The sequence below is a fragment of the Tachypleus tridentatus genome, chromosome 8 (genome assembly GCF_004210375.1).
Source record: "Tachypleus tridentatus isolate NWPU-2018 chromosome 8, ASM421037v1, whole genome shotgun sequence".
NCBI lineage: Eukaryota > Metazoa > Arthropoda > Merostomata > Xiphosura > Limulidae > Tachypleus > Tachypleus tridentatus.
The window spans coordinates 42,026,456-42,045,769 of NC_134832.1; the positions used below are offsets into that span (position 1 = coordinate 42,026,456).

A 19,314-nucleotide genomic window follows, 5' to 3' on the forward strand; every position below is an offset into this window, starting at 1 on the left:
GTGCTCTTGTGCATTTGACCCGTAGCTGCTTTAAGTGTGGTATAAAGGTCAGCTTACGGTCAAAAATAAGCCCCAAGAACTTGGTCTCAGGGACTACTGGCAATGAAACTTCACCGATACGGAGTTCAGGATCAGGATGAATACCCCATTGGCGGCAAAAGTGCATGCAAACGATTTTAGAGAGAGAACAATTAAAGCCGTTTGCCATAGTCCACTGCAGCACACGATTGAGGGCAGTTTGTAGTTGCCGCTCAATATATCTCGTGTTCGACGACTGACACGAGATGTGAAAGTCGTCGACATAGAGCCCATTTGCAACAGTGAGAGGGAGTTGTTCAGTGATGGCATTTATCTTTATACTGAAAAGTGTGACACTCAAAACACAGTCCTGAGGGACCCCAAGTTCCTGTGGAAAAGAACGGGAAAGTGTCGAACCCACACGAACGTGGAATCACCTGCCCATTAAAATTTTTTAATAAACATGGGTAAATGGCCACGTAGCCCATATATATGGAGGTCTTGCAAAATTCCATACCTCCATGTTGTGTCATAAGCCTTCTCAATGTCAAAGAATATTGATACAAGATGTTGGAGTTTGAGAAAGGCTTCCCTGGGAGCAAACCGAGATATCAATAGCAGTAAAGGACTGACTAGGTGCGTGATAATAAGTGGAAGAACCAGTACTGAAAAAAATGATTGTGATCAGAGAGCATACGCTCTACAGAGCGACCCCTCCTATCAATAACAGCACTTTCCCAGAGGGAATGATGTCCATTAAAGTCCCCCAGGATTAGAAATGGAGACGGTAACTGTTCAACGACAGCATCAAGGTCTGATTGATCATATGTCTCTCCAGGGGACAGGTAGAGAGAGCAAACAGTGATGATATGACCCAAGGAAACACGGATGGCCACGGCCTCCAAGGGTGTGTTGAGTGACAAAGACAGGGTGGGCACATGCTGATCAACCAATAGCGCCACCCCTCCATGTTCTCGTCCATCACGCAGCCTGCCATTTCTGTACAGAGAAAACTGCCGAATGGTGACTGTATCAGCAGGTTTTAGAAATGTTTCTTGTAAGGAAAGACATACAGGATGGTAGGAAGCAATCAGTGTTTTGATATCATCCACATTAAAATGTAAACCTCGACAGTTCCATTGTATCAAGGTGACCATTTTTAACAACGGGTAGGCAAAGTGGCTGGAGAACCCTTCTGTTTATAATCAGGGTTACGTGAGCACTATACCCAAACACCAGCATCAGACACAATGTCCACAACACCCATTGAGAACTTCCAACACTGGTACTTGGTTAACTCTAGCCCAAGTGGACCAGTCGATTGACCGTCTACAGGAATTGAAGGCCAAAGTGGTGTGTTAGGGTTGGACCCCTTAACCACCAGAATCCTCTCCTCCCCTTCTCGGGTCACCACGCATGGCAAACACGTGGGTGGATGTTTAGATACCAGAGGAGGTAAACTGAAAGAACAAAACCTTTCCTGGGAGGTCCCCTCACCACGTACAGGAATCCACATCAACGGGGATTATAGTAATAGTACACAGAATAATTTTCATTTAATTAACTGATGTGCCTGAGAGCACAAAAAATAACATGCATAAAGCAAACAAACTCGTATAACTATGACAATTTAACTAGCTTCCTTACTACGACAAGAGAGGTTTTGGTTAATTCCCTTTGTCGCTTGACATGAGATAAACTTTCCAAATAAAAATCAAATTGATAATACTGTGTACTGAATACAATATAGCATTGTATGTCATTCAACAGTTAAGACTTTGCCTTTTCATTGGTTATAAATTATAGTGATTTAATCTTCTATTTTTTACTCAAGTGCAAATGGACCAAGTGAGTACTACAAATATTTGTTCTTATATGATTAAAAAAACAAAACAAATTGAGCTCCCACTTGAATTTGGTGTTTTGGATGAGAAGATGGCTGCTTCCCTGAATAAAAAGAACAGCAATAAAACTAAAAACATAAAAGAAAACATGTGAAAGGGTCAAAAGCTGAAACTCTTAAGGTATTTTTAACCAATCATGCAATCAATGCAGAGGAAAAATATTATATTAATTTTATTTCATAGTTCTAACCTTTCATTTTACTGTACATTGTTGATATTTTTATAGTTAAGAATGAGGATAGATAAAATAAGAGATAAAAATATATACAGTAAAACCTGTCTTCAGGTGGAATCGCACGAGACCGAACAGAATTTTGGGCTTAGAAAGTGAACATGCATTTCCTTAGTTATACACATTTTTGAGCAGAACGTTACACTTGCTTGACTCAAGGGGAGTAAGATGTTTCTGAATAAAATTATACTATTTATACAATATTTATTAAATATAATAAGAACAAAAATAGACATTCAGAATATACACAAGTACACAAAATCTTAAATTTATTTGAAGAAAGTGTCCAATTTCAACTGTTTCATTTTTTAATGGGCTTTCTCATGAGGTTAAAAAAGAATGCCATTTCTACAGCCTTTCCATGAAGTTCATTTTCCCCTTTCATTGCATACAATTTGATAGCATTAATATAACTTCACACTTGTGATGAAGTAGGAATTTCTTTTTCTTCATTATCTTTTCCATTTTGTTAATCTTCTGAATCTCTCATACTGTTACCATCTTGCAATTCTCTTATAAAGTTTCAATCAATTTCATCAGTTTCTGCTAAAACATTCTTGTCAATGTTCACAAAATCATCTGCACCAATCTTCTCAATCAGTGTGGATTTCACTAGAATCTTCATAACAAACAACTTCTCCATAAAGCTTCGCTATTATCAAGAATAAATCCAGAGTTTCGAAAGCACTTTATTATGCATTTGATCGAATGACTTAAAAATGCAATTGCATCTAACATGTCAATTTTCATGGTCATTTCATATGCTCTCTTACAGTCATCCATGTTTGTTATAATATGCTGAAGCATTAATTTTCTGTATTTCAATTTTATACACTGTATAATTCCATTATCTAGTGGCTGTAGAACTGATGTTGTACATGAAGGTAGAAAGACTAAATGAATATTTGAAAGTTGAATTTTTGCTTAACAAGTTGCATTATCTAGGAACAGTAGAATATTCCTATTTTCTTTTGTTTAATTTGTTCAAAACTTCCTCGTATATAGCACTTGTCATTTACACTTTCTTATTCACTTTCCATTCTTCCAGAACTTGATTCTTCCTTAAATTTTTGAAACAGCACAGATTTTTCACTTTTACCTAATACCCATGGTTTCTCTAGTTTTCCCAACAGCAAATGCAACCAAAAGTACAGTCAATTATTCTTTTAGATAGTGACCTCTGGAATAATGAAGGCAGGAAAAAGAACAGAATATATCTAACAATATGTGTTGTAAAAAATGTCAGAGAATTTATTAATATTTAAGCAAATTAATTAAACAAGAGTTTATTAATACCCAAAGAAATTAATTGAATAAGAAATTAATATTTAATCAAAAACCATTTTTTCTGCCTTACTTAGGTTCTAATCCTACTTGTTGATAGATAAGGTAGATAAAAGATAGTTTCCCATCCATATTATGCAGGTTCTGCCATATAGAGGGCCTTTTATAAGAGAAATCTTAAGATAATGCTACAAAATGTTGATATTTCCAGCTTGTACAGGTTTCCACCTTAGACAGATTTTAGTTTTTTTTTGTTGTTGTTGTTGTTTTTTTTACCAAAACAAAATTTGGATAATCACTTAGGAAATTATAGAGACTATATACAAAGCTAGAAGATGAAAATAAGTATTTTTATTCTTAGTACAAATATCACCACATTCACTTGAGGCTAGCTCATTAAATTCACAAACAAGTCTTTTGTCAAATAATTCATTAAAAAGTTGGGTATTATGTACACCAGATTTGTAATAATTACTAAACGTCTGCCACGATTTGTGACGATACACAAAGTTAAGAGTTATAATGTGTGTGTGTGTGTGTGTGTGTGTGTGTGTGTGAGAGAGTGTGAGTGTGTGTGCGTGTCTATATATATAGTTTTATGGTTGGTCACATTGCCCAACTTCATTATTGTATCATATCTCAATGGATCACAAGTCAAGGGTCATGGCTTTGTATTTTATTGGACTAGTATGTTATGCATTTATGTCATTCAGTTTGGTGTCAAACTCTAGATAATTCAAATTTCAGTATTATCCATTATTCAATTTCTTAATTAAAAAAAAATCTAAATATTGATTTTAGTTTGTTATGTGGTTCAAATTAGATGTTTATAATGACGAAATGCAAAGTCTTAAGTTCTTATTACTTGGACATTCATATTACAGATATTGAAAGCTAAGATACAAAATAAGAATCCCTTATCTTTTCTGTTTTCTGATATATTAATATATTTATTTAATCTCCAACATGGACCTGCTCACCTCTTTCTGTTTTTGGAAATGGTCCCTTATATATAGTTATTTGTGTACAACCAACAAAAGTTCAGAACGTCCCTCTTGTGGCTTTATCAGCCATTGTCATGTGCTAGAACACTCATTTTGTCAAAATTTCAAGAATGTAGGTTATGTCTTTAGTTTGATCTCAATTTCATACTTTTTTTAGACTGAAATACAGCTTAAGTACTAAATCTTTGGTATCAATATAGTAATTCATGATTTTTGGATATTCAAAAGTGTGTGTGTGTGTGTGTGTGTGTGCGTGTACCTATATATATATACATACAAAAATTGTTTCACATCCTTCACTTGTGAGATTTCTTAAGTCTTAGCAAGCTACTAGAAGAAGCAACTGAAAATAAAGGTTAAAACTAGAAGAGATGATTGATTGCTCTATTTCTTTATTTACTGCTCTATGTTTAAAGAAAAAGAAGTTAAAGAATGCATTTATAAATAGTAAAAATATATATGCATAAATAATGTATTAAAATGAAATGTAACTGTATTTTACAAAATACTAGTCTACTAAAACACAGTCAAAACAGATCACTTCATAAAGGCCAGTTTTATATTCTTGGACATGATACATTAGCACGTGTGACATGTCTATAACTTCTATTATGTTAGCCTGGCACGCTGAAAAGTCAATATAATAAAAATATATAAAATGTACAATGTTATGAGATTTAAGTTACTTAAAAAACAATTTTGTTTTCCTTGTGCAACTTGTAGTTATCCTAGAGAAAAAACAAAACCATAACTTACATTTATTTCCTAATTTTTTAAGGAGGTTATGAAGTTGGTCAAATTGAACCAACCCATACAGAGATACAGTAGTGAAAATAACAGATAAAATGCATAGTTTTTTCTATAAAAAAACAAAGCTCTTAATTAGCTGGAGGTTATTAAGAGTGTATAAAGATTTCTGATGTGAAATTTGAAAATGTTCTGATGCATAAAAGTATTTTTAATCTTACAAGGAAAATTAATTTGGATGTTTGACAGTTAACATCCTGAAAGATAAATAATTACAAGAAAATCTTTATACTTACTTTAAAAAATGAACATTTTGTGTAAGAAAGCCTGGAAATATTTATCAATAACTTGCAAAATTTTGAAAATATGTGCACACTTTGTTTGTTTGTTTTTGAATTTTGCACAAAGCTACTCAAGGGCTATCTGTGCTAGCCGTCCATAATTTAGCAGTGTAAGACTAGAGGGAAGGCAGCTAGTCATCACCACCCACCGCCAACTCTTGAGCTACTCTTTTACCAACGAATAGCGAAATTGACTGTCACGTTATAACCCCCCACGGCTGAAAGGGCGAGCATGTTTGGCGCGACGGGGATGAGAACCCGCGACCCTCAGATTACAAGTCACATGCCTTAACACACTTAACCATGCTGGGCCCCATGTGCACACTTTATCAAAAATCACAGTATTACTTTTGTGGTCACAAGCTGGATGGATTCCACCCAACTTGTAATGAAAATGTTAATAGAAAAAACAGAAGTGAGCCATTGTTGGTACTGTCATATAACATCCCTTTAAAAGTATAAAGTTATTACAATATGTAACAAAGCTAAAATTAAAAACAGCTATTATATGTTTCATTTACCATTCCAGCAGACATATAAAATGTTTTTCCAGCAGAGTTGATGACTTGATCAATGGCTTGCATGGAGAAATTAAAGGTCATGAACTCGCAGATGGGTCTTAATCCTGCCTAAATATTTAAATACAGGGGTGAAAATGTAATGAGTACTTTTTAATTCCATACAATTTTTAATTCAAAAGACAAAAATATTTATCACTAATCTTTGCTTCCAAACAAACTTTTATCATAGAGGTATTTTAAAGATTTTCTCTAATTGCAAGTATTTTTGCTGTGTAAGTGCATTAGTCAAGACACCACCATGATATATGCCATTATCAGTTCTGAGGAGATTTTTTCCACATAATAATACATCTAAGTGTGTACAAGGCAACCATATTCATAAAGATAAAAATGAAAACCTACTTTAGGTTCTTATATTGATCAGATATTTTCGATGAAATCATCAAATTACAGACAGCTTGCCATGTTAAACTCCAAGCATAATCTTTGAACATGTTCTTACCACATGGTATTCAGTTTTCTGCAAAAACTGAAATCCCCTAATACTAGTAAAAAAGGTTCTATTGATTAATGTAAGCAAAATAAGATAAAATACTCATAACAATTTTGTTTCCTATATTCTTTACCATTCAAATAACAAAACTATATATTATGTTTTTTGTATTAAGAAATATATCAAAGTTTTGTATATTTACAGTAATCACCATCCCATTCAATGCTAAGACATGCATTCAATTATCCCATATGAAATCACATATGGTGTGACAGTATATGTTAGTTATGGTTCTGAATCACATTTTGATTAAAACAAATGTTTTATTAAATTAATCTAATACACTGTAAAAGCTACTAAACAGGGAAATACCGATACTTTCATCAGCCTACAGGAAATATTCAAATACAAATTTGAAAAAGAAGTGAAAACTAGATTTGTTATACTACCAACGTAGTTTTTTTCCTAGCCTTTCCTGAAGAAATGTACACATAACATGGCAAATTCATGAATGACACAAGCATGTCAAATAAATGCCATGAGAGACAGTTTGCACAATATAAATTAAATGAAATAGAAACTTTTTTTCTTCTTATGATAGCATGTATTTGTTATCTTACTTTATGTTTATTGTAAACTGTCATGGTTTTGTGGTATGCCATATTTCAAGGACTGATACTAACAAATCAGAAAATAATAAATGAAGATATGACACACTCAATTTTACAAATTTGTTTTTAAAAGATCTTGAAACTGGTTGATACCACAAATTTCTCTCCTATGTATTTGCTCTTGATTGTTTGTTAATTTCTATAAATCTTCTCATACTTCACAGTCAATGACCATCTGCAAAGATGAAATTGCTTATCTAATCAACCATTATATCACAGATATCTGGTTACACTCATATTACTTAAATATGATCTTGTTTCCCACCCAGGTATTAGAGAAAAAACAAGGGATGGAAGACAACTTACACTTTTGGTATTTCACAGTTACTATATTCCAGACATTCACATATCACACAGTGTTGTGCATATAATAGCAAATATCACACAGGATAAAAAATTGTAACATTTCTTTGGTCTAGTTGTCAGATGAAAAGACATTAACATTTCTATCACAATCTCTAGGTTAATTAGAAGAGTTATCTGAGGCTGGAGATGTTTGAATGAATTATATAAAAACAGGAAGATGACAAAAAATATAACTTTTAGGAAAAAAAGTAAGTTCTTCAAGAGCTGTTGCACCTTAAAAATATGCTATCTCACACAGATATGTTTATATGAAAAATTAGGAAGCATACTTGAAATCATCAAGACAAAGTCAATAGTAATTTCCATAAAATCTATAGAAGACCAGAAGAATTATTGCTAGGGTCAAAAACAGACAGGAATTTAATAGGAACTGTTACATAAAGTAAAAATCCATGTTATACTAACTGAATGAATACAATTATAAACTTGCTTATTTCCTAAAGGAAACATCCTCTAGAAAAGCAGCTAAAATTTAAATTAAATTAACAACTTAAAAACTTTAATGAAAAAGTTTAACAAACTGTAAAACAACACTTGAACAGTTTAAGAAAACTATTGAGAAAAAACCAGTCTGAACTTCATTTTGAGCAATATGCAAAGATTTGTTCTAATTAAACTCTATTTTGTAATGAACTGAGGCACAAAGCAATTGTTAAGTTTTGGTTTGAATTTTGTGCAAAGCTACATGAGGGCTATCTGTGCTAGCCATCCATAATTTAGTTATGTAAGACTAAAGGGAAGTCAGTTAGTCATCACCACTCACTGCTAACTCTTAGGCTACTCTTTTACCAACAAATAGTGGGATTGACTGTCATATTATTATGCCCCCACAGCTGAAAGGGCAAACATGTTTGGTGTGACAGGGATTCAAAGCCACAACTCTCAGATTATGAGTTGAGTGCCTTAAGCACCTGGCCATACTGGACTGTAATTGTGAAATTCTTAATATATAGGTATAATTTTTGTTAGATCAGGTACCTTTGAGATATTCAAAACTCTTAACAGATTTTAATGTACAGGTCAGTCTCCTTCTAAGGAAAAAAGTGACTGGTATGTAAAAAATGTATAAAGTATGCATGTATACAGTACTGTGCAAACATATTAAGACAAAGTCAAAAATTTGATTTCATGCTACTTTGAAACAGGAATGGAAGGTAAATCACAGGTGAAACATCAAAATTTTGTCCATCTTTATATTTGGTGCAAGTGTTTCCCTGGAAGTAATTTTTAATTTCTCATGTTTTTCATTTATCAAAAACCCAGATCTGCCCAACTGGATTAAGAATCTGTGGAGGCCATTGAATTAGTTGAATCACTCCAGCAGCTTCTTTCTCAGCTAAGTAATTTCTGCTAAAGTTGGATAAGTGGTGGGGTCATTATCATCTTGACAGTAGAATCCTTTACCAACAATATGCAAACCACTGGGTTTAGCATGACTGACTAGTACTTGATGGTACTTGCACTGGTCCGTTATTTCATCTATTTTGCAAGTATCTCCTGTCACCTCAGCAGAAAAACATCCCCAAACCAGCATACTTTATGGTAGATGCTATGTATTGAGGCAATTTTCTTTCACGTTTCTTCCACTGGACATACTACCTACATTTTGAAACAAACATTTCAAGGTTGGACTTATCCATCCATAAACTCTTTCCAATTATCTACATCTTTCTTTCCTATTTTGAAATTTACCTGTGTCAGTCTCATGATCTAGGGTGCACTTCACAGTGTTTGGGAAGCATTTCAAGTTTGTAACAATCTGTCAGATAATCCAGCCAGCTTTTATGTAAACTCTGCTCTACTGATAATTCTCCATGTTTTCCGAGCTGAAGCATGACAAAAAAACTTAATATACTGTGTTAAAGACGTTTTTCATAAAAGTGTATTTGTGGAGTTCTGTTAAATTGATTTATTCTAGCACATACCAATACCATATACTAGTTCCTTGCTAGCATATTTTTACATAATAAAGACCCTAAATTTGATCAGTACGTTCATTCAAGCAATACTTATTCTTCATAACTCCCATACACTTTTACAAAGGTTATGTCATAAGGCTTTTGCTTGAATGATCAGTATGGTCATTCAAGCAGAGCCCTTATGACATGGCCTTGATACAAGTATATGAGAATTCTAAAGAATGATATATATTCTCAACCTGGTCATTCTTCCATGTCATTACAGAATGTGAATTCGACATTATGATAATGAAATTTATATTCTGTAATGGTATGGAAGAAATAGCACCATAAAATGGAAAAAAAAAATGACAAATTATCCTCTTGTCCTAATACTTTTGCACAGCACTATTGTTCCAAATTAAACTATTTACTGAGAATAATATGCAAAGTAACATAACTTTTGTATTAAAAAAACAGCAGCAATAATAGTTGAAATATTATAACTTTTAAAGTGGCTTAAAATAAAATTCCAAAAATCATTACTAATTAAATATCTCTGAGAATAGGGCACAATTATTTTTTCTTTAAATTTATGAAGTAAAAATATATTGTATATTTGAAGCATGAAACACTTATCAGGATGAGAATCACACAATCAAAGAGAATTTAACTAAAAATTTTAATGAACAAAAATGGGATTTCTATAAATTATATTACTGAAAAGACATTTTTCAGCATTGTCATTTACCACATTCAAGTGTTGAACTAACTGTAGTACCTCCCTGAGCTCCCATAACCCAGAGTAATAATCTAGAAATCCAAGCAGAATTTTGAAGTACCTGAATAAGTCTATTTTGTTCTTTGTGAGAAAATTAAATGAGTACCAGTACTCAAGCATCTCTAATCAAGTGACTTAAGTAGTTAGAAATCCAACTATTGTTACCAGTGTGTTCTTGTAGGAAAATTGTTTTTCACATCAAACCAAACTGTCAATATTTGTAAGCCCATCTGGTATGATGACCATGATAATAAATCAATTGAAATTAGTTTTTTGATTGGTTATAATGTAATGGAATTCAAACCAAAAATAGTCTATTAGCAAAGTGTAAATTAGAACTTATCAGAGGTAGGTATGGAAAATGGTTTCTGAATTTTCATTGATTGCTCTTTAGCCCAATAAGATTGAAGAATATAAAAGTATAGCTTCACAATATCAATGGCAAAATTATAAAGAATATCTTACACTACATTTTGTAGTTTTCTAGGGGTGGATAGAAAAATCCAGAAGAAGAGATATCTCAAGAAAATATATATCCAAATTATCACACTAGAGGAATTTGAAATATTTAGACATCTTCTTGTACAATTAAGAATGTAAAACCTATATAATATTAACCATAGATTTATTATCTATAAATTGATGTCAAGTTTGTTTGTATACCATGACATTTATTTGTTTAAATTTTGAATGTAACTCACTAAAAATATTTTTACATACACAATTGACCTGCCTGCGTGCTAAGGATTAATCACACATACACCTACCTAACATGCAATCAGTCATGTAAGCACATTCAGGCTCTCTTTCAGAGCATGGGAGTCATCAGTTTCCCATACTTATGCTAATGCCAATTATCACAGTGACATTTGCTCATCATCTGAAGTATGAACTCAAAACTACCACATCAAACATTTTTTTAATTCTATGAAAAACAAAGTTGAAATACCAGAGGATGCATTCAATCAAATGTCTGAAGACAGAATGTGTGATAAGAGATATTATTCTAAACATATGATATACTGTAAACCAGTACTAATGGGCCAGTACCAACTGCAAACCGTAGTTGAATCATGTAGGTACATGTGCAGATCTAACTAGATAAATGCTTACAACTTACTGTTAACTACATAATTTCAGCAACATATTTTTACACCTTATTTTTATCAGGGATAAATTACTATCTTTATAACTCACTCACCATGGCTGCTCCTACAGCAATTCCAGCAAAACCCATCTAAAGAACAAAAGATCAAGTATAAAAATTGTAACAACTGTTATAGTTCATGTGAAATTTTAAGAGATTTTAAACAACCAGTCATGTATTTAACAATACCAGCCACCTGTATAAGCATACAGTTTATAATTACAATAAATGACTAAAAATTAATACTTATCTACAAACTACAAAACTACTTAATATTTGATTGATATGAACAGGCTTCGATATTTCTTTCTCAATAGTTTAGTCTGTTGGATTGAATTGGCCTAAATGGACCAGTAGGCTTTTTTTTTAAAAAAAAACAACTTACTTTGGTTACAAATATGACTCAATCATAATAAGCTAATACACTGAAATTTATTAATGTACTGTACTATCACTTCACCTTTTTAGATTTTCTTAAAAAATTAAAATAAAACAGGTTAAAAAATTCAAAGCTCTCACCCTATATTTTTTGTAAAAAATAAATAATAATAATATTAACTGGTAAATTTCATCCATTTTGGAACATATTTAGATGTTGCTCTGTAAGGTGGAAGTTCTAGCCTGCAGTTTCCTGTTATTAATATTCCATGCGACATTAAAAAATGATTATTAAGCTCTCTAAAGTATTTATGTAAGATATATATTATTTAATTGCACGTACAATAGTGTAAATATGTAATTATATCATTTTTATATAAATTTGGTGTAGTTGGTCTCTACTGAATTGTTATTATTTCTTTTGTGGTGTTAAAAATTTCTCGTATAATCCTGCACAACTTGAAGGAAGAATTTTTGCTTTTCTTCTTTCTCTGTTATGATGGAATTATACTCTTCAATAACGACCACACTCTTTCCAGTATTTCCATTTACCCATTCAAGTGTTGAACTGTCTGTAATACCTTCCTGAGCTATCATAACCCAAAGTAATAAACCAGAAATCCAAATGTAAGATTGAGGCACCTGAATTAGTCAATTGATATTCAGCTGGAAACATGTCAGAAGTTTATCCAAGCTTTCCTTATCATTTAATGTTTTTTTACCATTGCTCATGTTGTATCTGTGGTTACAGCTGAATTAAAGAATGTCAAACCAATGAGTCCCTCATTCAGATACCATAGATCCAACAAAATTTTACCAGACAAGTTTTGAAAGAGCAGAAATCACCTTCTTATACTTGGCAAGACATTGTAGGAAGTTAAGATCATTGCAAGGACCAGAAATGGTATAAGGAACAGTGAACCATGACCTAAGATAGACTCAAATAACAAAGATGCAGATGTCAGAGGACCTCTTTCCTCTCAGCCAGTGAGTTTACAACTATTCCACAAACATCCAGATCTATAGAGCATATAATGCTTTGACCATTCACCATGCATGATACAGTGCTCCAAGTGCTCTAAATCACACTCCACAAGAAGAAATGCCACTAAGAAAGTTATGGCTAGTTCCACTAGCTCTCAACAGTCACCTTTAAATTGGCTAACCTGAAGTCATCTTGTAACAAACTCATTGATACTGTCCTTTACATCTTCTACTGTTTCCTCATGGTCACAAAAATAAAAAGAGTCAATAAGGATTATTTATATATAGAATGTTCTTAATCAATCTGAATAATGTGTAATACTCTGACTATTCCAGAATATAAAAGATATAATGCAAGCTACAAAATAAAATTTAAACTACCTTGAGCAATCCCTCATTGTTATTCAATATGGATAAAATTTGATATGAATTATTCAGATACTGGAGGAAAATGAGGGAGTAAACATTTTGTAAATTAAAACTTTAAAAACATGGAATGCCCTAACCTAAACTAAAATATTATTATTACTTGCCTTGTGCTACATATAGGCCTAGAGCTACTAGATCTAGGATAACATTACCAGAACTTAAAATAACAAAGATGTGGTAATACCAGCCAGAAGGACTATATGTAAATCTCAGGTACACTTAAAAAATAGAGATCTAAACTATGCAATGCTTTGCTTAGTTTCATCAATAAAGTAGAACAGTTTATACAGACAAAGCACTACACAAAAATAGACCAAAAATACATCATAACATGTCCAAGCACTAATTTGATTTGATATCTATACAAGAAAACTAAAGCTGTCTTAGCTGTAGATGACTCTTAACATGACATAATTCATATCCATGTTACCTAGTTCTACCATTCACTCCAATAACTATGAAAAAATATGCTGTATCAAAATTATCAATCCCTTAACAATCTTATATGTTGAAAACTAAATGTGAAGCTCAATCTATAAATTGATTCACCACTTGTCACTGAGTTATAAAGGTTTCAAAACTTGTATAATTCAATGGCAAGAGATTAATCAAATAATAGATTGGCTTCACATTAGGTTTAAGTATTCTAAACAGCTTGTTAGCCAAATAATTCATAATATATTCTTGAAATTCCTAAACAGATTTAACATATGAGTAAAAGGTATCTCAAAATACTATATAAACCTTAAACACCTCAACCAATTTTATCATTTTTTTCTTTTTTCAACAGAAAATTTTAAATAACGTAACCTGTGCTCATATAACAATCCTTTCGTCCCAGATATTGTCTTAGTTGTTCTCCTCGAGCCCTTCCCAATAATTCAATGTCTTTCCCAAGGTACAAACTCCAAGACCAAGCATAATATTTCACATTCAAACTGACCTCTACAAAGAAATTTCATCCTCTTTAAATTTGTATTCAGTATTCTGTAGATACAACCTAAAATTCTATTTACCCTACTACTAGCAACAGCATACTGCTTGGATGGCTTAAGTGACTGACCAACTAGAACACCAACATCCTTTTCTTTCAAAACACTGTTAGGTTATCCACATCAAAAGTATGCTTATAATTCAAATTATAATAACCCACATGCATTATTTTGGATTTATTATAACTAAAACCAATTTGCCTTTTATTTACCCAACTGAATAAATGTTCTAAATCTTTTTTTTATAAATTAACAGTATCTTCTTCACAGTTAGCAACTCCCAAGACCTAAATATCATCTACAAATATAAGTAATTTATTGACCATTCCTTCATCTATGCCACTGATGTAAATCAAAAAGAGCAAGTGTTCTAATAATGATCCCCGAGATGCTCCACATGTAATATTAATCCAGTTTAACTGAACTCCATTTGTAACAACCTTCTGCTTTCTTCTATCCAATTAGCTAACTTATCCCCCAAATCTATGGAGATAACTTCTTTTATAAGCCTTTTATGTGGCACCTTGCAAGATTCTTCCTGAAAATCCAGAACATCACATAAGAATGACCCCACTTCTAACATTAATTCAGTTTGAGTTAATTTATAACAACCTCCTACTTTCTTCTGTTCAGCAACTTTTCTATTCAGGGAACCAACATATCCTTCAAAATTTAAGACATCACTTCTGTAATAAACCTTTTATGTTGCACCTTGTCAAATGCTTTTAAAAATACTATACACATGCACACAAACCTAAACTCTCATCTATAGAGCACTAACCTCTTCAAATGTCAAAACATTAGTAAAGTTTTACCCCAGTGAAACCATGTTGGCCATCCAAAAAAATGTTAAACTTTGTAAAATGACTTTACAAAGCAATTTCTTTTTATCAGACTTTCAAAACCTTTCTACCACCAATGTAAAACTAACAGCCCCATAAATTACTCTGGAACAATTTTTACCATCTCCCTTAAGTAATATTACCCAACTTTCAATCCTTTGGTATCTGTCCACTATTTAAGAACTTACAAAAATTAGCAGCAAGCAACTTGCACATCCAACCCTTAACCTCCTTCAAACCCCCTTAGGGGAACACTACTCTGTCAAGACTTATTATTCTTTAAACCTCCCAATATTTCCTTAACAAGCTTAGAATTAATGGGATTATCTTCTTTGATCTTGTTTCCATTTAGCTATTATTCAGGATGATGAATACACTTAATATTTTTGGCACACAAATATCTCTTCTGACATCAAATTTTTGATAACTGTGTCTAGGTAGCACTTCAAAAAAACTAACAACAACACACATACAAAAGATCCCTTGACAATGTACATATAAATGATTTTCAACCAATAGCTAAACTTACCACTATAGGTATTAACTGCAAAATACAAAAATAATTTACTTTTTACTTAAAGCTGTTCTCATTTAGTTAATAATACTTTGTACAGTAGGTAAAGCCATGAGAACCATGGAATAAAATAATTAGAAAATAATATTTATTATTCATATGAATAATAAAAAAACATTTTAAAAAGTTTTACATTTAGCAATACTTACTTCAGTAATAGGTGTATCAATCACACGTTTATCACCATATTTCTTCCACAGTCCACGACTAACCTTAATAAAAGAAATAAGATTTTTTGAAATATTTCACAAAAGTTTAAAACTTAGCAATTTCTTTTGTAATATTAAAATTACTTAGAATTAGTAACTGTTAAATATTACATGTAACATATGTTCAAATCACTAGTTTTACTGCTTCCTCTGCTAACACTAGAACTGCATAATGCAGAAAACAAAATTAGTATGAAAAAAAAGAAAGAAAATAATAAACCCATTGACAACAAATACCTTTAAATTTACTCATTTCAACTACAGCTAAAAAAAAGCTTCAGTTAAGAGTACCTTTGCTGTCTAGTACACTCCATAACCATGTGTCATGATTAATGGGGTTAAAAGTAAGAAGAGCATTAACTGTGGAATAAGCATTTATAGTGTGAAATATCTCATACATATCTACTACATAAACTTGGTGACTAAAGAAATTTCCATGTGCAGCCTTGAAAAATTAGTGTCCTTTAGAAAACACGTGCAAAACTTCAATGTTTAACTCTAAGATTGCTAACCATTAATGTTTTTTAAAAGGTAATGTTGCTCTCATCACATTTTGTTCAAAAATTAAAACTAGTGCATGAAATTGTTTAATATTAAACAAGAACATTCATAAAAGTACATAGTTTTAGAAAAATAAAACATCTAATTTTGATTTTCTTTTTACTATTTCTAGTATAAAAAACCATCATTTTGAATAGTTCACCTGTTAGGAGATTTTTACATGAAGTTAAAAATACTATTTTTATCTTACAGTTTTTATTTCATTTGTATAATCTTAAGAATGTCATAAATGAATATCACAACTTTAAGGTAAATATTTATTTTGTTTTCCATTTTCTCTATCATATCACTACATCTATTTATTTTCATCAACATCCAGTACAATTAACTACTTAAAATGAACAAAGAAATATTCACACACCTTTTAACTCCTCATAGAAATACACTAGAAATATAATGTTTTTTTGTTTATGCATCATTTCATGTCTTTAGCTTTTCACCTATAGTTTATATTTAATCTTCTTTTCATATTCATCTATTTTATTTTATGCCCCTAAATTAATTGATGCCCACATGGTTTTACAAAGATATTTTGGCAGACTCTCCACAGAGGTGTACTGCTGAAACAAGACAGTGCTTACACACACACCATTTCATTTATAACATTTCAAATGCAGACGACAAGTTAACCCATTCAAATATGACTTATAAAAGCCAAGTAATACATATTCAACTAAAATATAAATGCAAGACTAAAATAAAACTTAACTGTCTCTAACTCTAACATAGTGCAGATAGCCCTCAAGTAGCTTTGCGTGAAATTCAAAATAAATAAAACTACAACATATTTAGGTAAGAAACTGTTGTATGTGCCATAGTCATCCAGGCAGACAACAACAGGAATGACAGTTACAGGTACACAGTAAGAAAAACTGTGTGCCAATTTCAAATTAACTATTAGTAGAGTACAGTGTAAACTAAGCTCTTTCTAATGATTATATATACCTATGTCATCTAACTAGATGTGCTATGTAGATTTCAAGGTAAAGTACACAAGGTGAACATTACAACCATTGAGGGTTGGAAAATGTATTTATCTTTCCCAGTGAATAGAGTTGCAGGACTTTAGATCTCATATGAGAATTAGATCAAACATATTTGGTTAGTGTGTAGTAGAAACTTGTGTACATTACAAGCTCATGTAGCAGCTAAAATCAAGATTTTACCAAGTAACAAAAACTAACAAAATTTCAAGTTATAACATACCCTATAATGTATATATATATATATATATATATATATATAGTAATGTGGTTTAATTAAATTTTGAATGTAATGCAGTACCATGTGCATAAAGGAATTTCAAAATGGAACTGGGGTAATGAGGCTAAATACACAAGCACAAGTTAACATTAACAGAGCAATAATGTTCAAAGATGAAGATGCTGTTAAACTCTTCCCATAAAACATTCATTGATTGTAAGTGTTAATATGTTGCCTTAATAGACTATTCTGTTTAGCACATGTACTTGCTTTTAAAACCAAAGTATAACATACAATTATATTTGGCTGTTCTTAAGTATCAGAAGCTTTAGAATACAGCATTAAAACACTGTCAGATTTTTCTTCTCTTGTTAGCAGAAATTGTTTGACAGTACTTGAATTGTAATCATGCATTAAGATATCACCCATATGAAAAATTATATTCTTTTCAATTGTATAAAGCTAATGGGGAAGGGGATACACTAGCACCTGCATTGCTTCAATAAATGTTTAATATTTATAATTTTACAGTTGAAGGTATATGCTTACTTTCTAGACAGTGTTACTCTTATTCTATTCAGTTTTTGATGTTTATTTCTGTTGAAAATCCATATTTCATTAAACAGCATTTTTATGTTAAAAGGATTACAACTATTAAACTAGTTGAAAAGTTAATGAATGTTAACTGAATACCTGGTTTACTTAATTCTTTTGCAATGAGTGTCCCTTTAAAAGCTTTTCTGCACAAATCACTGTGCTGCATTCAATATTTAAACACCTTTCCTATTGATGTACATGAATGAAATTAATATTATAATGTATGTTATCATTTAAAGTTTTATTTATCTAAGTTTTAAGTCCTTTATTCCCAAGTAAACCTTTTAAAAAACTACTTAAAACTTCAGAAGTATTGTCAAATGACCAATGAGCTATGAAAATTCTCTACTTTGGCTTTCTGCATCTTCAATAATACAATGGTATTTGAGTAGATGTACATCTAGACAATCACATACTTACATAACGTTTTAAGTCCCACATTTCAAAGTTCTCTGAATTAATACAATGAAAGCAAATAAAGTTTTTAAATCATGACAGCTGCCACATCCACCTCAGATTTGTTTGAGCTTTATAACCTATATGTATATGCTACATACAAGTGTATACTCATCAGAAAGAAGTCACTTTAAAGCATAAGCTAACCATGGTTATTTTGAAATTGGTGCCTAGTTATCACTGAATACATGGAACTGACTGTGGTATTGCTGGCCTCTTGATCAATTACGACATTCACAATTGTTTCTTACCTAAATATGTTGCAGTTAAGAGATACAGTTTAAACTGTATTCAAGTCTAACTAATATATTTTAGTTAATTATGTGTTAGGTATGTTTTAAAATACACAACTAAAAGGTTTAAACACTTTTAAAATACACATCATACTTTGCATCCATTCAAGGCATATTGCATGCTGTAACAAACTTTTGCCATGTCTCTTGAAGATACCTTAGCATGCCTGGAGGGCATTGTTGACTTGAATAAAGGTGAATAGTAAGTAGTAAAGGAAAAGAAGGAAAAATAAAACATTAAAAACTAACTATATGTGAAAAGAAAAGTGACCTGAAATTACAAATTTAACAAAACAAAATTCTTTAAAGATATACTACAAAAAATTGTAAGTTTTTTTCCGTTTCCTAATTTTAATTATTTCATACATTGATGACCATACTTACAGTTA

The 19,314-nt window shown here is 31.6% G+C and overlaps 1 protein-coding gene across 1 annotated transcript in view; it reads right to left on the reverse strand.

The window, feature by feature from the left end:
- The window catches only part of Pdhb (Pyruvate dehydrogenase E1 beta subunit), a 39,091-nt gene that overhangs the window by 14,959 nt on the left and 4,818 nt on the right, over window positions 1–19,314 (reverse strand). The window contains exons 4-6 of the mRNA XM_076448532.1: window positions 15,756–15,818; window positions 11,462–11,497; window positions 6,052–6,159 (exon numbers count right to left, since the gene is read on the reverse strand). Of these exons, the coding sequence (XP_076304647.1) occupies window positions 6,052–6,159; window positions 11,462–11,497; window positions 15,756–15,818 (207 nt within the window). The remainder of the gene's footprint in view (window positions 1–6,051; window positions 6,160–11,461; window positions 11,498–15,755; window positions 15,819–19,314) is intronic.